General features: G+C 39.2%; 1 protein-coding gene across 1 annotated transcript; it reads left to right on the top strand.

The window, feature by feature from the left end:
- Positions 1 to 1,178: 1,178 nt before the first annotated feature.
- Positions 1,179 to 16,535, top strand: vapal (VAMP (vesicle-associated membrane protein)-associated protein A, like). The gene is made up of 6 exons (XM_068701568.1): positions 1,179 to 1,346; positions 7,941 to 8,093; positions 11,247 to 11,350; positions 12,213 to 12,293; positions 14,932 to 15,111; positions 15,590 to 16,535. Exons 1-6 carry the CDS (start codon positions 1,289 to 1,291, stop codon positions 15,749 to 15,751), a joined length of 738 nt encoding a protein of 245 aa, XP_068557669.1. The 5' UTR covers positions 1,179 to 1,288; the 3' UTR covers positions 15,752 to 16,535.
- The last annotated feature ends 1,254 nt before the right edge of the window (positions 16,536 to 17,789 follow it).

The following is a 17,789-nucleotide window of genomic DNA, read 5'->3' as shown; positions in this document are numbered from 1 at the left end:
CAGAATGATGAACGAGAGAAGAGGGGACTCACTAACAAAATGCCATAATATGGATCCACCTCCTGACATCATGGGAACATGCTATGCATTCCAGCTGAGCCAACTTGACACCTCAGGAAGCTAAAAGTGTGAAAATGACACTATTTGGTTTCACAGTTTAGATGAAGCTTTTACTCCCTGTCACAGCAAACCACATTATGTGACCCAAAATAGGAAAGACTCAACAAATTAGCCTTGTGTTATTGTCCTATTCATCTGAAAGATCACTATTTCAACTTAAGAAACGCCAGGCTTGGACTGGCAGTTAGTTAATAGTGATGATGAGAATGGATAATAGCTTAATGAACAATGGTAGTCTGACTCTGAACACCGTGTGCATGTTTATAACTCTGTCAGTCATAGATGTCACACAAAAAGTTTATTTTTGAACTCCGTACATATCTTAGCTAGAATTATTTAATAACCAAATTTAAGAGATATTGAAATATAATGATAAAATGGAGAATAATAAACTTTATTTATGCAGTATTTTTCAAAACAAAGTTACAAAGTGCTTTACATGGGTGTTCAAGGATTAAGTAATTTCAGGACTGCATTTCAGAAAGAAAATCATACACTGATTTATTTGAATAATGGCATGTATTAATGTAAATAAAAACAAAATATTATTCGACATGTAATTATCACATTTTTTTAAACTCTCAAATATAGATATTGGCTGATATCTACTCTGAAATTTAAATCTACCAGGAGTTGCAGTCCTTAAGCAAGGATATATTAACGTTTTCTTTTATTGTATGAATTTAATAAGTTTAACACAATAAATAGTTTTAAGGGAGGCACAGCCCAATAAAGAGATAGCTACCAATTGTTGACAACATGGGGTTTTAAGTGAAGGAAGCAATTTAAAGCGAAAGGAGAAAACTGCATTTTGTTTGTACAAAATACCAGCACATTATTATTCAAACCACAAACATGGACTAACTAACTTGCAATACAATTGCCATGGGTGAAGTAAGGACTCGTCTTCCTTTAATTACAGTATTTGTCTGAGTGTACCCGCAGTATAACTCGATAAATGTACCATAATCACATCACATTCAGTTGCTGAGCCACGAGGGCGCGCAACAGGGTTGTGCACTCGCGCGTTCTCGAAGTTTTTGTACCCACATGCTCGTTCGCAGAGCTCAGTCAGCATTTGACTCAGTAGTGGCAGCAGGGGAGCTAGAATTTCCACTTGTCAGTTATTCCCTGATACCAAAACCAAGTGCATCCCCACAAGCTAAAGATGTCAAAGTTGGATCAGATCCTTGTGCTTGACCCTCCCTGCGACCTCAAATTTAAAGGTAGGTAAATCGACATTTTCCAAATGTCCAGCGAGTACTGGGGGAGAAATACCTGAACTGGAGCGATTTCACACTCCCTCAAGCGAATTTCGTTGCTAGCGAAGCTAGCTAGCATTCACCGCCATTTTAAGTTAGCCAGGGAACAGAACGGGCCGCTGTATCCTCCTCGCGCTGTAGTGACGTGGATAGCCGGCGTGGCGTGTCTTTTTGACCGTTTGCCATATTTATGATCAGCGAACGCTAACTGACAACACCTAGCGAAGAAGTGGAAGAACGTGGGACAACTTCCAGTGGTTGTTAAACGGAATGGAAGTGGACACATAGCGCACCATGTTTGTGTTTAGCAGCTAATACATGAGCTACTAACGTTATGCTGTTGCTAGTGGGGGTTAGCCACAGCAAACTGTTGTTCCCTTTGGACTCAGCCTTTTCACTTAACTACAACTCATAACCCGGAGGTAATGGGAGAAGGGAATTAACTTTTTTCCAAGCGACACATATAACGTTACGTGTTCAAACTGACACGCCTCGCGCAGACACTTTGCTGTGTTAAACTGGTAAAAGTAACTGACAGTTTGAATGTCAAACTTGGCTTACTACGGTTAACAACCAACAGACGTTAGCTCACGTTAGTTCGATTTTCCTAACTCCCAATCGTTAAATGACGTTATACATGCTCAGTGGATGTGTCAACCGACACTAGTGTTATCCCAACTCATTCATAGGAAACCAAAGTAATCCACACATCAGGGTACCACTGATTGCTTGCCTGGCATTGATATAACGTTCAATGATGTGTCAGTTAACCGTTGGCTAATAGAAGCCAGGCTAATGCCAAAGTTGATATCTAACGTTAGCTAGCTAGGTTACATTCTTAGCTACTCTCCAACAACAAACTGCCTTTTTTTTTTTTTTTTTTTTTTTTTTGCCGTTTTTAGACGTATCAACGGTGTATTTTAAGTTTGACATTTGTATGATTTCAACTGTTGCTCTTGTTATGAAGTGACAATTACAAGTGATTGAAATAACAACCAACAGTAAAACTCTATTGCGCTGATTTGAGTAGTTACAAGTGTCAGTTTAACTAGTCTGCCAAGGTGATGGGGGTTTTCCCTAAACTATCTCAGGCCAGCATCCCTTCCCTATTATTCATTTATCTCAGAATTATTTCCTTGTTTGTTTCCTTGTTGCAGGTATTCTTGTCAGTGTGGTTTTATTGTTGCTGAATGTACCACTTTTGTAGAACCAGTCCTTTGTCTCGGTTATCCCACGATGCTGATTGTCAGTAAGGACTTGGTGTGAGTGGATACTGATTGTAACCTGGACATGACAGGATTGTTGGAGAGGTCACCAGTTCAAATACCAGACCCACAGGATAGCTATTGGGTGGGGGGAAAGTCACAGATGTTTTAGGTGATGAGGTGTCCTATGTGGAACTGATTTGTCACATGCAAATCCTACACCTGATGATACCACAAGCTGAGAACACAATAAAGCCTCACCTTGACCACAAAACTCGTAATCAGTTGCTGCACTTTATTAAATCAGGAAGTGTTTTTTGTTGTTGTTGCCACTGGTAGATCTGTGACTGCTTTATCAGGTGCAGGACTTGTGGTGGGGAATAGAGCCCGTCAGTCAAAGAAATTACAAAGATATACAGCTTAAGATAAACAAAACTCATGTTGAGTTAAGTTTAAAACTAGCTAGTTCAAATATAAATGGTCATATTGATCACCTGATCAAACTTTCATTGATGTTGTGCAACAGGTTGTTGGTGCTTTAACACAACTTCTTCAGTGAAGTAGTGAAATGGCTAAGAGTAGATGTCTGGCTGCACTAGTCGGCTCAGTTTGAATAGATACAAGTTTGAAAAAGCGGGGTCAAGACTTAAACCCAAATACATTAATTAATGTTTGTTCTCAGCTAAACCTTAAATTGATATTTCCTTTTAGTCTGATGGCAGAGACAGGGTCTCAAAGTCTGATCATTAGAGTGTACCTCCTACTTTTATCTGATTTAGGTAGACTGTGTTCCAGTTTTTCTGATTAGTCACACGGTTTCCATTTCCTGTTATCAGGACAGGTTCAACTTTTAACCTCTGTGTTCTGGAATGGATGCAAGGCAAAATTACAACGTTAAGACGAAGCTGATCATCATTAATTGATAATGACTTGTTTACCAGTTGTTCTATTTCTGCTTAGTATGAGGATAACTAGCAAGCTGACTTAAAGTTACACCAGAGTACTATTTGAATAGTCCCGTTAACCTCTTATTTAGGCTTGAGTCTGAATACAATGTGTTATGCAAATAGTTTATGCACCTTGACTAATGGTCTTCCCATGGTTTTAACTTAAATGTTAGATTGGTCAAAGAGAGAGGATCACTCCATTCGTGAGGTTTTCTGTACTTCAGGAGGATCACAGAGGAAAATTAAATGGTTCCTATTCTGCCTTTTTGAAAAACAATATGAGGAGAAGGAAGATGACCACAGCTTCTTGACTGTCACAGAGGCCGTGCTAAATTTGTCTGCGTGTATCTGAGAGCTGGTCTGTTTTAGAGCCTCTGCTGGGATTCCTCCAGCAGGCTAGAGGGGGCAGCCCTCCTTTCCTTGGCTGGTATTTTTAGAATATGCCTGGCCTGGGGGACCCTAACTCAGCATACATGCAACAAGATGAGAGAAATGGTGCTAACGCTGCTCGAGCAAAGGTGGTATCGCAGAGTTAGGCAACGGAGGCCGGCTATGTGGGTGTATATCTGATGTGCATAACTGCTTTTCTGTGTTCTATCTGTTTCAGTACTGATATAGTAATGTCTACACCTAATGCTGATCAAAAATCTGTATCACGGTATTTTTTTAAGATTCTTTAAGATCTTTCACGGTATATCACAGTATTTTATTATTGTTTTTGCATGATTGGACCTTTTTATATAGGTTTATGATGGCTTATTCTACAGTCAGGAATACATGGAATATACAAATATTTTTTAATGTCATCATCTATTTAGTAAGGGCCTTAATTAGTTTAAGGTTTGTTTGTCCCCACAAAGCTATATGAGTTATTTATGTCAACAACTTTCTTTTCAAAACAAAATATTAGATAGTTGTTTAAACAGAGGTCTGTTGTTCTAGAAAAGAGGGCGACTGTCGGCGTTGTTGGTATAATGTTTGGTTGAAGTAATTTAGCCCTGGCAAGACATACCTTGAATCAAGTGTTTAATCATTGATCTGAAACAGTCTTTTTTTAATTGTCTGTAGTGGGACCATGCCCTTGCATAGGTGGGTTGTTATGTGTTCGCTCGCTCCATCGCTTGCTTTCCTGTCATATTCAGTGCCACGGGGGAAATGCCTCTACGAGCGATGTCTGACCCTTTGGCTTTGCTGTTTCACTGGGGTGAATCCGACCATCATAATCGCACTCTTGATAATCCATCACGTTTTGTGACAGAGGTGACAGAGGTTGTTAGTTTTAGCACCACTGGCAACAACAGTGATTGATTTTGACAGACACGGCTCCTCTCTTGGTTCTTCCAATATGTCTCTCTCTCTCTCTCTCTCTCTCTCTCTCTCTCTCTCTCTCTCTCTCTCTCTCTCTCTCTCTCTCTCTCTCTCTCTCTCTCTCTCTCTCTCTCTCTCTCTCTCTCTCTCTCTCTCTCTCTCTTCAGCCTCCATCTCTCTTTTCTGTTCTTGAATGCGTAGTAGTGACGGAGCCTCTCTTAGCTGGTTAACAGATTGTTATGCTGCCAGATAGCAGCTATAGTCTTACCCAGGATGCTGACCCTGGGCCTTCCACTCAGCACTTATTGTATTCATACTAGTTTGTTGCACTTATTGTATTCATACTAGTTTGTTGCACTTATTGTATTTGTTTGTTTCTGCACTGTACTTTTGCTCTGCTTCATGCTCTTAGATGCTTGTGTAAGCAAGGAGTTGCACTTATGACTTCTGGTGACTAGTGGTTCTCTTGAATACCTGTGTTGAATGCACTGATTGTAAGTCGCTTTGGATAAAAGCGTCTGCTAAATGACTAATGTAATGTTTGGTGGCGTGAATTTGTGAATGCCACAACTAGTTTAACAAATTGTTTACATGTCACAAGTTGTTGTGTGTCATGGTGTTTTACCCAGTTAAAGAGAGTTATTTGGGGGTTATTAATTGTTTAAGTTATTTCCATGAGTGAGAAGGGTACGCAGGTAATGCACTATCGTCTCTCCGACCCTAGCGCTCTTCATGGATATTTCCGGTATATGAAAAATGTGTCTCATAAGGGAAGTTAAAACCACATGAATCGGTATACAGCCCAGCACCAGCTCACAGTACCACCCAGTGTAGAGATTTATTTCTCAGTCAACCTTAAATTCTTTCCTGCAGTAATTACACCGTTGTCTTAGGTCTTCATGTTTGTATTGTGTCTGTGTGACAGAAAACGGTTTGATAAATAAATTGATGCCCGCCATCAAGTACAGGATAGTAGAACGGAAGAGGTACTTTTGAGCTTTCCCAAGTTACATTTACTTCCTTCAACATTCTAACAATCTTTGTTACAATAACCTGGTATGTCCACAGCAGGAAGCATCTCATATGTTCTTCCTTTTAGCTTCAAAAAAGATATGCAGGAAATACTAAGATGTTGGATGCGGGGATTGTGCACAGAACTCTGGCAAATGAGGTTCTTCAGGTTTGCTGGAATGCCTTTGTGACGCACCTGTGTTGAAAACAACGCCCCAGTCATTACTACAACTCTACACGTTAGCTTTAGCTGCGTAGAGCCACTCCAATCTGGTCACGCATTGCTTCTTATCTCTCTGAACACTGGGTGTGAACCAAGGCTGAATGTGGGCTTTGTGAACTCCTGAGCAACCAAGCTGTAAAAAAAATAAATAAATAAAAACGCATGGTGAGAGACTAGAAAGAATATTTAAATGCTTTTGTTTTTATGTATGAAAACAGTGCAAAAGGAGTCCAAAGTCACAATAACATTTTGAATCGGTTAATCCTGAAGAAAACTTTATCATGTGTTTAGACCTTTTTTTTTTAAATAACTATTCCTGTAGGTTAGGGCGCAAGAGACACCTGATGATGATTTAGTATCGTTAGTTATTTGTTTCTAACGTGTACTGAAGTAGCATATCACATGCCATGGTTAAGTTATGTTTGAGACTGAGAATATGACCACAAATACTGATAAACTATATCCTGCGAAATAATTTTAATCTGGCAAAACATTATTCACACAAAGGTAGATCACCCCTGGGTACTGAAACGCAGCGGAGGAGATTGATAGACAGTATCAACAAAGCCAGATCTTTTGTTTTATGTCTCCTCATAGTCTATTTATTTATTTATTAATTTGTACTCCTGACTGAACAGGGCCGAGGGTTCTGTGCTACCAGTTGAGCAATGGGAAGGTTTGCGTATATAGACACAATGGCAGCAGAGGTTTTACTCTGACACAACCAGCCACCAGAGGGAGAAAAAAAAAAGAGAGGCGACCGACTTAAAGAGAAAGTTCTCCTTTGACGCTCTCTCTTTATTCTCTCTCTCAAATATCGTTGAATATTCCTCACTGAAGCTTTGACGCCCCAAAAGTGGGATTAGAGACGTCTCTGGATCACTCGCTCAGTCAGTTGGTGACAAACTTTAGGACTGGCTCCCACTTTGCAGCGCTCCAGCCAAAACCAGCTGGCTCTTTCCTTCCTCTTTGACAGTTTTGGCAGCACCCAGTTCACTATGCTGATTGGGATACAGCTCCACCACGTTGCTGTAATGCCGCTGCCTTTACAAATGTACAGAAATCCACCGTGCGCAACATTTTGTCTTTTCCATGAATTCACCCATCAGAGATTTGTAGAGATCTAGAGATGGGATAGTTTTACTACCGCCTGGTTATGTTCTATGCAGGAAAAACACTGATCATGGGACGCATTCCTTTCAAGACCTCTGAGGCTAATTGTAAGGTTGTTCTTAATTTTTTTTGCTTGGCATCCATTTGTGTTTTTGATGTAATATGGCTTATCCAAGTTGGATGATGCTGACCATGGTTAAGGACCTAATTTGATGCCAGCTCTGTCACAAGGTGGAGATATAACTATCTGTACTGAGTTTACATTGTCTTGGAGCTCCTGATCTTCATGAACGTCTCATGCAAAGCTTTCGTTTCTAGGTAGTAATACCCCTCTATCAGGACTGTATAGTTGATCAATTATTTTAAGATGCAGTTTTAATATATTAATAATAAGTTCAGTTCTGGCTAGTGTTCCTCGTCTTTTTTTAGACAGTCCAACTTCAAGCCAAGGAAGTCACTATTCAATTAGTCCTCTTAATCATATAGGCCTAATGGAGTTGTACCATGGCGATCATTTTCAACTGATCTTTCTAAAAGTCTTTGGCACCAAAACACTGTCGGTATTATTGGCCTTTCAGCGGTGAGATAAAACTTGAAATATTGGATATATATCGATATCTAAAGGCCCTGGTACTTTCTGTCTCCATTGCAATTTAATGCAGCAGCAGTTTCTTCAAGTTTCGCTATAAGGATATTTTACGTCTTTCGTCAAATAATAATGTACTTGTGTTTGTCTTTCTTTGTCCATCAGGTCCTTTCACAGATGTAGTCACCACCAACCTGAAACTGAGGAACCCTTCTGACAGAAAAGTGTGTTTCAAAGTGAAGACAACTGCCCCGCGCAGATACTGTGTACGGCCAAACAGCGGCGTCATAGATCCCGGAGCAACTGTCATTATCTCTGGTAAGCTTTTTTTAATTTATATTATTAGTCTTTATTCCCTTTTTAAATTCAGTGACCAGACATTCCTCTAGCCCCTCAAAATGTGAATAGAGTGCTTCAGGGACGATGTGTTTTTGTTAGCATAGCACTAGTTCCCTCAACAACAAACCAATTTTGGATTATTGCTGAAAAGAAGCTCTGTGGCAAACAAAAGGTTATGATAGTTACAATTTTTTTTTACTCAATCATCAAGTCCCCCCGGGCTGCATTTCACTACGTGATGTAGTGTAAGAATCAGATTTAGACAGAAACTGACTTGTACGCCAGTTGTAGAGTTGGAATGTGAACATCATTTGAAACTTCAATGGCTAAAATTAGTAACTTACAAACAACTCTCCTTTTTTCTATATTCACTTGGTCTGTTAAATACTACAAGTGGGTACTGCCATCCAGTATTTTAGCATTTAAAAATATGAATTTATGCAACACAAGGCTAAGGAGTCAGATGCTGCATAATGCATCTTGCAAAGAGATGAGGCTCATTTTTAAAAAGGAGATAGTGCAGAGGAAGATGTCTGATAAGAGACTCGATGGGACATTTCTGTAAATATGTTTTTGCTTAAACAAAACTAATAGGACACTTATGGTTGGAGGCTCACTGGCTACCTACTTAAATGAACAATGACATTGGAGATTTATTTTCAGTTTATGCACTGGATTAAATTAGAAATAAACATCTTAAAATTGGTTAGGAAATGATGGAATTAACTAATAAAATAAAACCACAACAACATGAGGGTGATCAGATGTCAGCCTTCGACCTTAAGTGTGGGAGGAATGTACTAGCTTGATATTTTCACATTACATAAAGAACACTGTTTATTTTTTGGCTTGCTGAAGTGAACATTTATTTCATTTAGGCAAATTAGATTATTAACATTGAGTTCTTTTGAGAGGATGCATATTACCAGTATTTGTTTGTGGTGCTAAATCCAAGTTCACAAAGTTCCAATGTTGAACACCCAAAGGTGAAACGGTCACACACACACACACACACACACACACACACACACACACACACACACACACACAGACACACAGAGCTTCAGGAGATTCCTAACTTATCTGGAGGTCTTTATCAGAGCATTAAGGAAAATGAAAGTTATGTCATTTGTACACTGGACTTGAAAGGTAATTGACGGGTTCAAAGGTTCACATGGTAGTGAACCTCTTGAGGTCACATATATATCTTTTTGACAGTGTGGAAATGACCAATACCAGGTGAAATGGCAAAATTCATACAGTGTAAAATGTTTTAACTGAGGTTACAGGTTCTCTTATATCCATTCTATGTTTCCGTATTTTGAAACATCAGAGTTCAGAGGAAGCATTAAAACTAAAACCACTTCTTGTTATTTTAAAACATCAATATGTTAGTGTAAAAAAAAAAAGAAGGGGTTTCTAACAAGTGGCTAAAGGACACTACTAAATGTCAAACACTGGTCCACCTTCAGCTTTGTGGTGACGTGAAGTAACCTGACCGTGACACCACTTCTATGATTTTTTTTTTTAAGCATCAATGCAATTGCCAGAGGTCACGTTAGCTTTTTACCTCTGGTTTCTCCAAAATTCAAACACAAAATGCCACTTTTAATGACTATTGCAGTCTCAAAATCATCTTTAGTACTTCGTAGAGCACCCTTTTTGCTGTTATGACCTGATGCAAACGTGATGCATAGCCAGACACCAGGCTGCAGCTCTCTAATATTCTTGGGTTTGCGTGCTGCAAACGCCTTCTTCAACTCCCACCAGAGAGAGTCAGGCGACTGTGACGGCCACTCTAGAATCTTCCACTGATCCATAGGCCCGAAAAGTTCCACTTTTGTTTCATCTCTCCACAGAACAGAATCCCAAAACGTCTGTGGCTTATTAACATGGTTTTGAGCATATTGGAGCCGACTTTTCTTGTGCTTGTCTTGGAGTTCGGGCATGGAGACCTTCAGCGTTTAGTATGCGCCTTACTGTGGGAACTGAAACCTCAGTGGCTGCTGTAGGTCTTTTGCAGTCACTCGAGGGTTTTTGGCCACCTGCCTGCTCAGAAATCTGGTGGCAGCCGTCGATAGCTTCCTCTTTCTGCCACGTCCAGGTAGTGTAGCCAGTGTTCCTTTAACTTTGAACTATTACTATTAGAAACTATATTAGTTTCATCATGTTAACATCAGGTTATAACAGCAAAAGGGTGCTCTACTAAGTACTAAAGATGCTTGTTATGAAGAGGTTGAATCATTTTGAGACTGCAGTAGTCATTAAAAGTGTCATTTTGTGTTGAATTTTGGAGAAACCACTTGTAGCACTAGTTGTGTTGAGCTATTTAAATTGTCCTTGTTTGAGTCGTTTATTGAAACAAGCTGAAAGTTTGTCAATTTTGCCAATAAACCTAACTTGCAATGGGGGTTGAATAATTTTGAGTGCAACTGTATGTTATCTATATAATGCAATAAGGCTCTCAGGCTCTTTCAAATGTTTATTTTCTTGTAGATACATTCGTAATGTTATCCCTGCTGAGTTAACACACATTCAGGCATGATTTACTCATTCCTCCTCCTCATGTCTTTCTTAATAACTAACCAGTTAGTTATTGGTTAATGGGTGTCAGGCTATTGAAACCGAAACTGACATCCCTATTCTGCACAACCCTAACCCTATATCACAAATATGTGTCCTCTGAGAAGTCAAGAATAACATTTTGATTTAATAAAGTCATAATATTTCATGAAAAAAAAAATCGACCTGCCCTATAGTCGGCTTCATCAGTGGTAGAAATCTGAAACTAACAGAAAAACCCGTCTGATTCGACATAAATCTCAGCATCATGTGACTTATTGTTCATGCTAATGGTAACTTCAGCACCTCTGATAAAGTGTAGCTCAGAGCTGCTTTTCAGAATCACACTCAGAGCTACAGATCAGAGGAGAGGAGGGCAACGTTCCATAGAAAGCAGGGAAACTTTGTCCTGAAAATCAGTGTGTGCTACCTTTTCACCTTTTGGGTATCAACGTTATCACTGAAAATTGATTTGTGGGATTTATTATGCTGACTATTTCTATGATATTTTGTTCTGTAGAGAGATGTCTCTACTCGGATGTTTTAACATTGTTCATCTTTTATTTGCAGTCATGCTACAGCCCTTTGATTATGACCCCAACGAGAAAAGTAAACATAAATTCATGGTGCAGACGATTTTTGCCCCGTCACATGTTTCTGACATGGATTCATTGGTGAGTGATTTTTTTTTTTTTTATTTTAATTTAAAAAAAAATGTAAACTTTACTTAAAGATGTTGTTTAAATGGTGAAATTGGTCCTGAATGATGTCAGGGTAATTGGCATTTTGCTGAGTTCATGTGTAAAGCGCTCTGCTCTTGGATAAAGCCGGTATGACAGAACATCAGAAAGAAAAACTGAGATGCGTTCTCAGTTGTCCACCAGAGGACAGCAAAGGCTCATACAGTCAGTAAAACATTCACATACCATGAAGTCATGAACTGACTTGTCATGAATGAGAATCAAAATCCAGGAAGTGTAGAGGAACAAAGGTCTCACTGGTCCTGATAGGTAAACTGGAATCTAATAAGGCTTCTGCTTTATCACATGGACTGTTATACCTTTCACTTATGACAGAGATTCTTTCTTAAATTTAAAGGAATCCTCTGCTTTATGAGCACTTTTAATCCTAACACCTTTGTCATAGAGTGTATAAAATAGAGTTCAGGAGCTGACGTGATGGAAATTTGTCACTCTAAAAACACAGACCTTAAACCAGTGAAAGAATGTACACTTGTGACTGTGTTTGTGGTAAAATGAGTCGAGGGGGTTTTAACTGTTAAAGCTGTGCATGTTTTATGTAATGTCCATAGATTCTATTCTGCACTGCATGTGAATAGTATGATGTAGGTTGAAGCGTGTGTGTGTGTGTGTGTGTGTGTGTGTGTGTGTGTGTGTGTGTGTGTGTGTGTGTGTGTGTGTGTGTGTGTGTGTGTGTGTGTGTGTGTGTGTGTGTGTGTGTGTGTGTGTGTGGATAGAATCCAGCTGTTAGCAGCCTGAGTTGATGAATAACATGCCCATTTTTCATCTCCACCAGTGGAAAGATGTAAAACCCGATGATCTCATGGATTCCAAGCTGAGATGTGTCTTTGAGCTGCCTTCAGAAAACGACAAAGTGGTAAGAGATGCAGCCTCGCATTAAGACCGGCTTATTTCCACATCATTTAAAGCACGAACTGAAGTATGATTTCTGTCGAATGCTCCACTTTAATAATTTCCAGAATACCATAGCTTTCCATAAAGGCACAAAAAAACGTTGGAAAAAATGTACAGCAATAATGTCAAATTATAATGATATATTACAATAATTATTGCGATACCTTTCTAGTATCGGTATACCGTGCAACACTAGTATGAAATTAGCAGTAACATTATAGCTTTGAACCTAGTAGTGCAGTCTGTGTACAGTTTATTTTATCTTGTGCCTTTTGAGAGCAAAATGAAGAGGCTGGATATAGGAAGGATCTGGAATGTAACTAAGTACATTTAGGTTACAAGCACTGTGGATAAGTCAAATTCTGAGGTACTTGTACTTTTCTTGAGTATTTCCATTGTGTGTAACTTCATACTTCAAGTCCCTCCAAGAATTTCCTCAGGCAAATGTCCGGAACATCACAGTAATGTCTCACTTGCGCTATGATTTAGTCCAATAATTATTATAGTAGCCAACAGTTGTATCAACATCTGTATGTAGTCAACAACTGACTGTCAAATCAAAGTTCAATAGAATAATATCTTAACACTATTTATTGTCGGTTTTTGAATTGGATGAATTATAAATAATACATAATTTAATAATAATTTATTTGTTTCAAGTAAAATAAGGGCTGCTTTCAAGAATATATTAAATAACGATTTTAAAATGTTTGTGTTTCTTAAAATAAAGAATTAATTTATAAAAATGAACTGAACTGAATTGCCCTGCAGCTTTAAATTAAGTTAATTCAGGGTGAAGTGATGTCACCCAAAAAAGCCACTATATTATATTTTTCTTCTAATAAGATGAATTTGTGTGCAGGGACTTTATCTGTGGTTATTGAAACCTCTTGTTTAAGCTGTAATCTCTGTTAACATCATTAATAATAATAATAATAATAATAATAATACATTTTATTTATGAAGCGCTTTTTAGAGTACTCAAAGACACTTTACATTAAAAACATCATATATAAAAGCTATACGCTAAAAACATAAGAACACACAGTATTGGTCACACATTAAAAGCAGTTTTGAAAAGGTGGGTTTTGATTTTGGATTTGAATATGGAAAGGTCAGTGCCGTCTCCGATGTGTTTGGGGAGAGAGTTCCAGAGGGAGGGGGCAGCTATGGAGAAGGCTCTGTCACCTCATGTCCGGTGCTTGGTCCTGACATTGTTGGGAATTAGTGTGTTAGGATGCTGATCATTTTGGGCTCTTAGATTGTTTATAATCTGTGCCTTTTTATTTCAGAGAGTGGGTACGTTTGCTCAAAAGAGTTGTGCTTTGTCTCGTAGTGGCGCTTCACATTACCGCTGTTAATAATCGCCACGGTCTCTGAACATATGAGACATCCTGGTTTTAAACCATCAGTGGGAAGAATGAACATTTAAGAGTCTGTCCATTCTTGGTTAAAGGCTCTGGTCTCGCTCACCACATTTCTCTTTTTGGACCACGCCATGTGAAATAACTTCTGACTGGCGTATTATTCTCCGACTACTCGATCGACCCTTGACTCGCTGCAAACTGGCAGACAAAAGGGAGATGACGCAAAGGACTAAATGTAATAAAAACATGGTACAATGATGGGAAGACAGCTCCTCCAGAGAAATGTACACCAATATGTTTCATTGTTTCACTATACATTTTTTTTTTAAATTTATAATAAACATTGAAATCCTTCAGCATAATCAAAATTCCCACTGTATAGTATGTTTTTTCAATCCCTATAGTCATAAATGAGATGCAGCAACTCCACTAACTCGGCATCAAAGTGTACCACAGAGTTGAATCGACACCTCTTAACAGTGTCAACTTCAACAGAACGTCATAATAAACTGGTGACTCTGTGAACACTGGGAGCCTGTATTAATGAGCTCTCTGTGTAATCAGGATTTCGTTAAGCAGTGCTGCTGGACAGCTCAGCAGGTCCTCACAGTTCAGGTGCAAATGCCACCGAGGCCAGATTTAGCTTACGTTAAGAGGCTCAACAGTGAGGCTATGTGGACTGCTGAGTCAGCACGGTATCTGCTCTCTGCTTTTGCACGTGTTGCATGTACAGTATGTATGTGCAAAATGTTAATTGTGTAAATGTGCAGGATGACTAGAGGTGTAACGTCATAATGTGGAAAATCTGTGTTCAGGCGTATGTAATAAGCTGTCAAACCCCCTGGACTTGTGTTTTTGTGCCAACAAAATGTGTTTGTTGGAGTATCAAACAAAGTTCTTGCCGTCCCACAGACTCACCTGTGAAAAAACAAAAAACAATCCCTCGCTATCTCAGCCAGTTCTATTAACAAATGAAGGTATGAGATCCAAATTGGCTTAAATAAAGTGAGCACAAGTGATATTCAGTGTGCAGGATTGTTTTTTTTTTTTTGTCTTTTTAACTTGGTTTTGATCATATAGTTGCCCGGGACCCTCGCATCGGTACTTTTGAGGTGCCTAAATGAATTGTTTGTTATTATTCTGTACCTACTTAGCTCAGGACATGGTGGATTTCACTTCAGTGGCTCTCTCTCTCTCTCTCTCTCTCTCTCTCTCCCTCTACTTGTTGGGCAGAATGACGTCGAGGCGACCAAAGCAGCCCCTCTGATGAACTCTGCGAAGGGCGAGTCATCAGCAGCCACGGTGCCTGTAGCTGCCTCAGGGGACGATCCAGAGATGAAGAAAATGCTGGAGAAGTGCAAGAGGCTGCAAACTGAGATGAGCAAGCTGGGTGATGAGAACCGGCAATTAAAGGTCAGATCTGTGGACAAGTGATATTCATAACATGGTGACACATTCTGGTTTCATAGGCCTTTATCACACCAGACATTTTGACTCATCATAGTAGAAAAAAAGCACAGATGTTACGAACATAACATTGACCATGGCGCTGTTGTACTCCATTGTTCTAGTGAGAGTAACGGTGAGCAAGCATGCACAATACCAGGAACCTGAAATAAAACCAGCGAAATGGAATTCAGCCATCATTAATTTCATTATTTAAACCTACTGTGTCATTGGAAAATGTCTTGTGTGGATAAAGGCCTTTTGTGGTTTCCATTTTAATGTATTTTACAAAGTATAAAACCAAAAGTAAATCAATGGATCATGTAGTATAGCACAATGAGACTCAAAGAGAAGATCTCAAACTCGCCATAAATCATTGATGCATGTAAGCATGGCCTGTACTGTACAGATCTGTTGACTGTTTGCTGCTCTCCCTCTGTTACAGGATGATAGTATTAGAATGAGAAAGATGGCCCGCTCAGACCACATGACATCAAACTCAACTAGCCTCCTCGGCCGAGAAGCCAGCACTGCCTCCCTGCCCTCCCTCCTCGTCGTGATAGCAGCCATCTTCATCGGATTCTTCCTAGGGAAGTTCATCTTGTAGACTGGGAGGTGCATGCCAGCCGTATTCCCCCCCCCCCCCCCCGGCTCCGGAATAAAACAGGCCTGGAAAAAAAAAAAAAACAAGAAGTCTTTGTGTTGACTTTGCCATATCATTGGTAGTGTGTGGCCTACAGTGAACACATCTGTACAGCATCATTCAAAGGCGTCGCCTTTTTAAAATCTCACGCGGTTAAGTACACACAGAGTTGAGAAAAAGAAAGGCGACAAAAAAAGTGAATGTTCCCTTTTTTTGTTTTCTGTTTTTTGATGGCTGGATTATACAGGTAATGTGGTGGGACAATGCAAGTTGTATGCTATCAGTCAACATGGAAGATGAGTGAACCCTGGGCAAGAGGCAGTCAAAAGATCCATTATTTTTCTCTCTCTGTTTTTAATAGGCATTGAATGGAATGTTAGGTGTCTTGTAAATGTTTTAAATCCTTTTAAACAGAAAAGGAAAGAACTTCCATCAAAAACACCTTGCTACCTGTTGCTGGATTGCCTCTAAAGTAAATTTGTTCAGTTTGTAATTTCTACTTCTTGTCTTGGAATGTTCAGGTCCAGCTGGGGATAATATAGGTGCCTCCTTCTTGTATGTTTTTGTCCTTTCCTTTCTCCTCACAACACCAATGCAGACTTTATATTATTATTATTATTATTATTATTATTATTATTATACAAATCATATATTCCTTCTGAGGCAAATGTTGACTGGAATGAGGTCTCCATTCTTAAAATCCTGTCCCATGGTATTAAGCATTGAAGAAATAAAAATGAAAAAAATAGCTGGGTTTTGATAGCAGTCTTTTCCTGTCTCTCCCCTTCAATGATGCAACTGTAAATATTATTTGATACCATACAATGAGTATATGTGTATTGTGTTTGTGTGCCAGGTTTTCCCCTCAGCATTGCCACCAACATTTCTTTTTTAGAACAAGGACAACGTACAATATGTGAGCTAACCATGCGTTTTAATTACTCGTGAGATTTCTACTAATATTAGTATTTGGCTTTCAGTGATTAGTTGCAAAGAGTCACAGGTTAGGTTGTTCTGCCAAGGTAATTTGGCACATTATAGAATGCTGGATGGTAAAATCTGCACTGGTCATTTGGCCCAAAACTTAATTCAATTCAGCATGATTGCTAAAATACAGAACCTTCTTTACAAGAGTCTTATTTTCCCCAGAAGTGAAACCAGCAATCATTGAATTAAAGCGTGACGTCGTATGATTCATACCGTCTCCTGGAGGACAGGCCAGCGTGGGAAAAGACCACTAGATTTGAGTTTCTTTGCAGGAGAGAGGAGAGAGAGAGAGAGAGAGAGAGAGAGAGAGAGAGAGAGAGAGAGAGAGAGAGAGAGAGAGAGAGAGAGAGAGGAGAGAGAGAGAGAGAGAGAGAGAGAGAGAGAGAGAGAGAGAGAGAGAGAGAGAGAGAGAGAGAGAGAGAGAGAGAGAGAGAGAGGAGAGAGAGAGAGAGAGAGAGAGAGAGAGAGAATTACATGCTTTACTGTTGGTATATGGAGATAATGTGCGACAAGCTGAATGCTACATGATTGTTAATATGAGGCAACAGAGGAGCTGATTAGATGACCAGCTGTTGCATCTGAAATAGAATATTGGTTGAAAATCACAGCAATATCAGCTTTTGCTAATTTTGAAATTTAGCAACAATTAATTTCCTTTAAAAAGGAATCAATGCAGTTCGGTAAATATGTTGTTGAATAGTTGAAGTGTAGACTTTGAGCTTTAATTTAATAGATATAACAAAACTATTCCATTAACTGTTTAGGAATTATAGCCATTTTTACACAGCCCCCCACATTTTCAGAGGCTCAAAAGTAATTGGACAATTGTCTTACAGATGGGTTTGATGGCCAGGTGTGGCCTGTTCCCATGTTATTTCATGACAAATTAGGCAGATAAAAAGGTCTGGAGATGATTAAAAATGTTGACTTTGCATTTGGTAGCTGGCCCATGGAACTCTCACCATGACGACCAAAGAGGTGTCGATGCAAGTGAAGGAGGCCATTAAAAGGCAAA

Source organism: Cebidichthys violaceus, unplaced genomic scaffold, assembly GCF_023349555.1.
Source record: "Cebidichthys violaceus isolate CVI_PGR_0920_01 unplaced genomic scaffold, fCebVio1.0.p SCAF_8, whole genome shotgun sequence".
Taxonomy (NCBI): Eukaryota; Metazoa; Chordata; class Actinopteri; order Perciformes; family Stichaeidae; genus Cebidichthys; species Cebidichthys violaceus.
The sequence above is the reverse complement of the archived record's forward strand: the minus strand, read 5'-3'. Positions and strand labels throughout refer to the sequence as shown.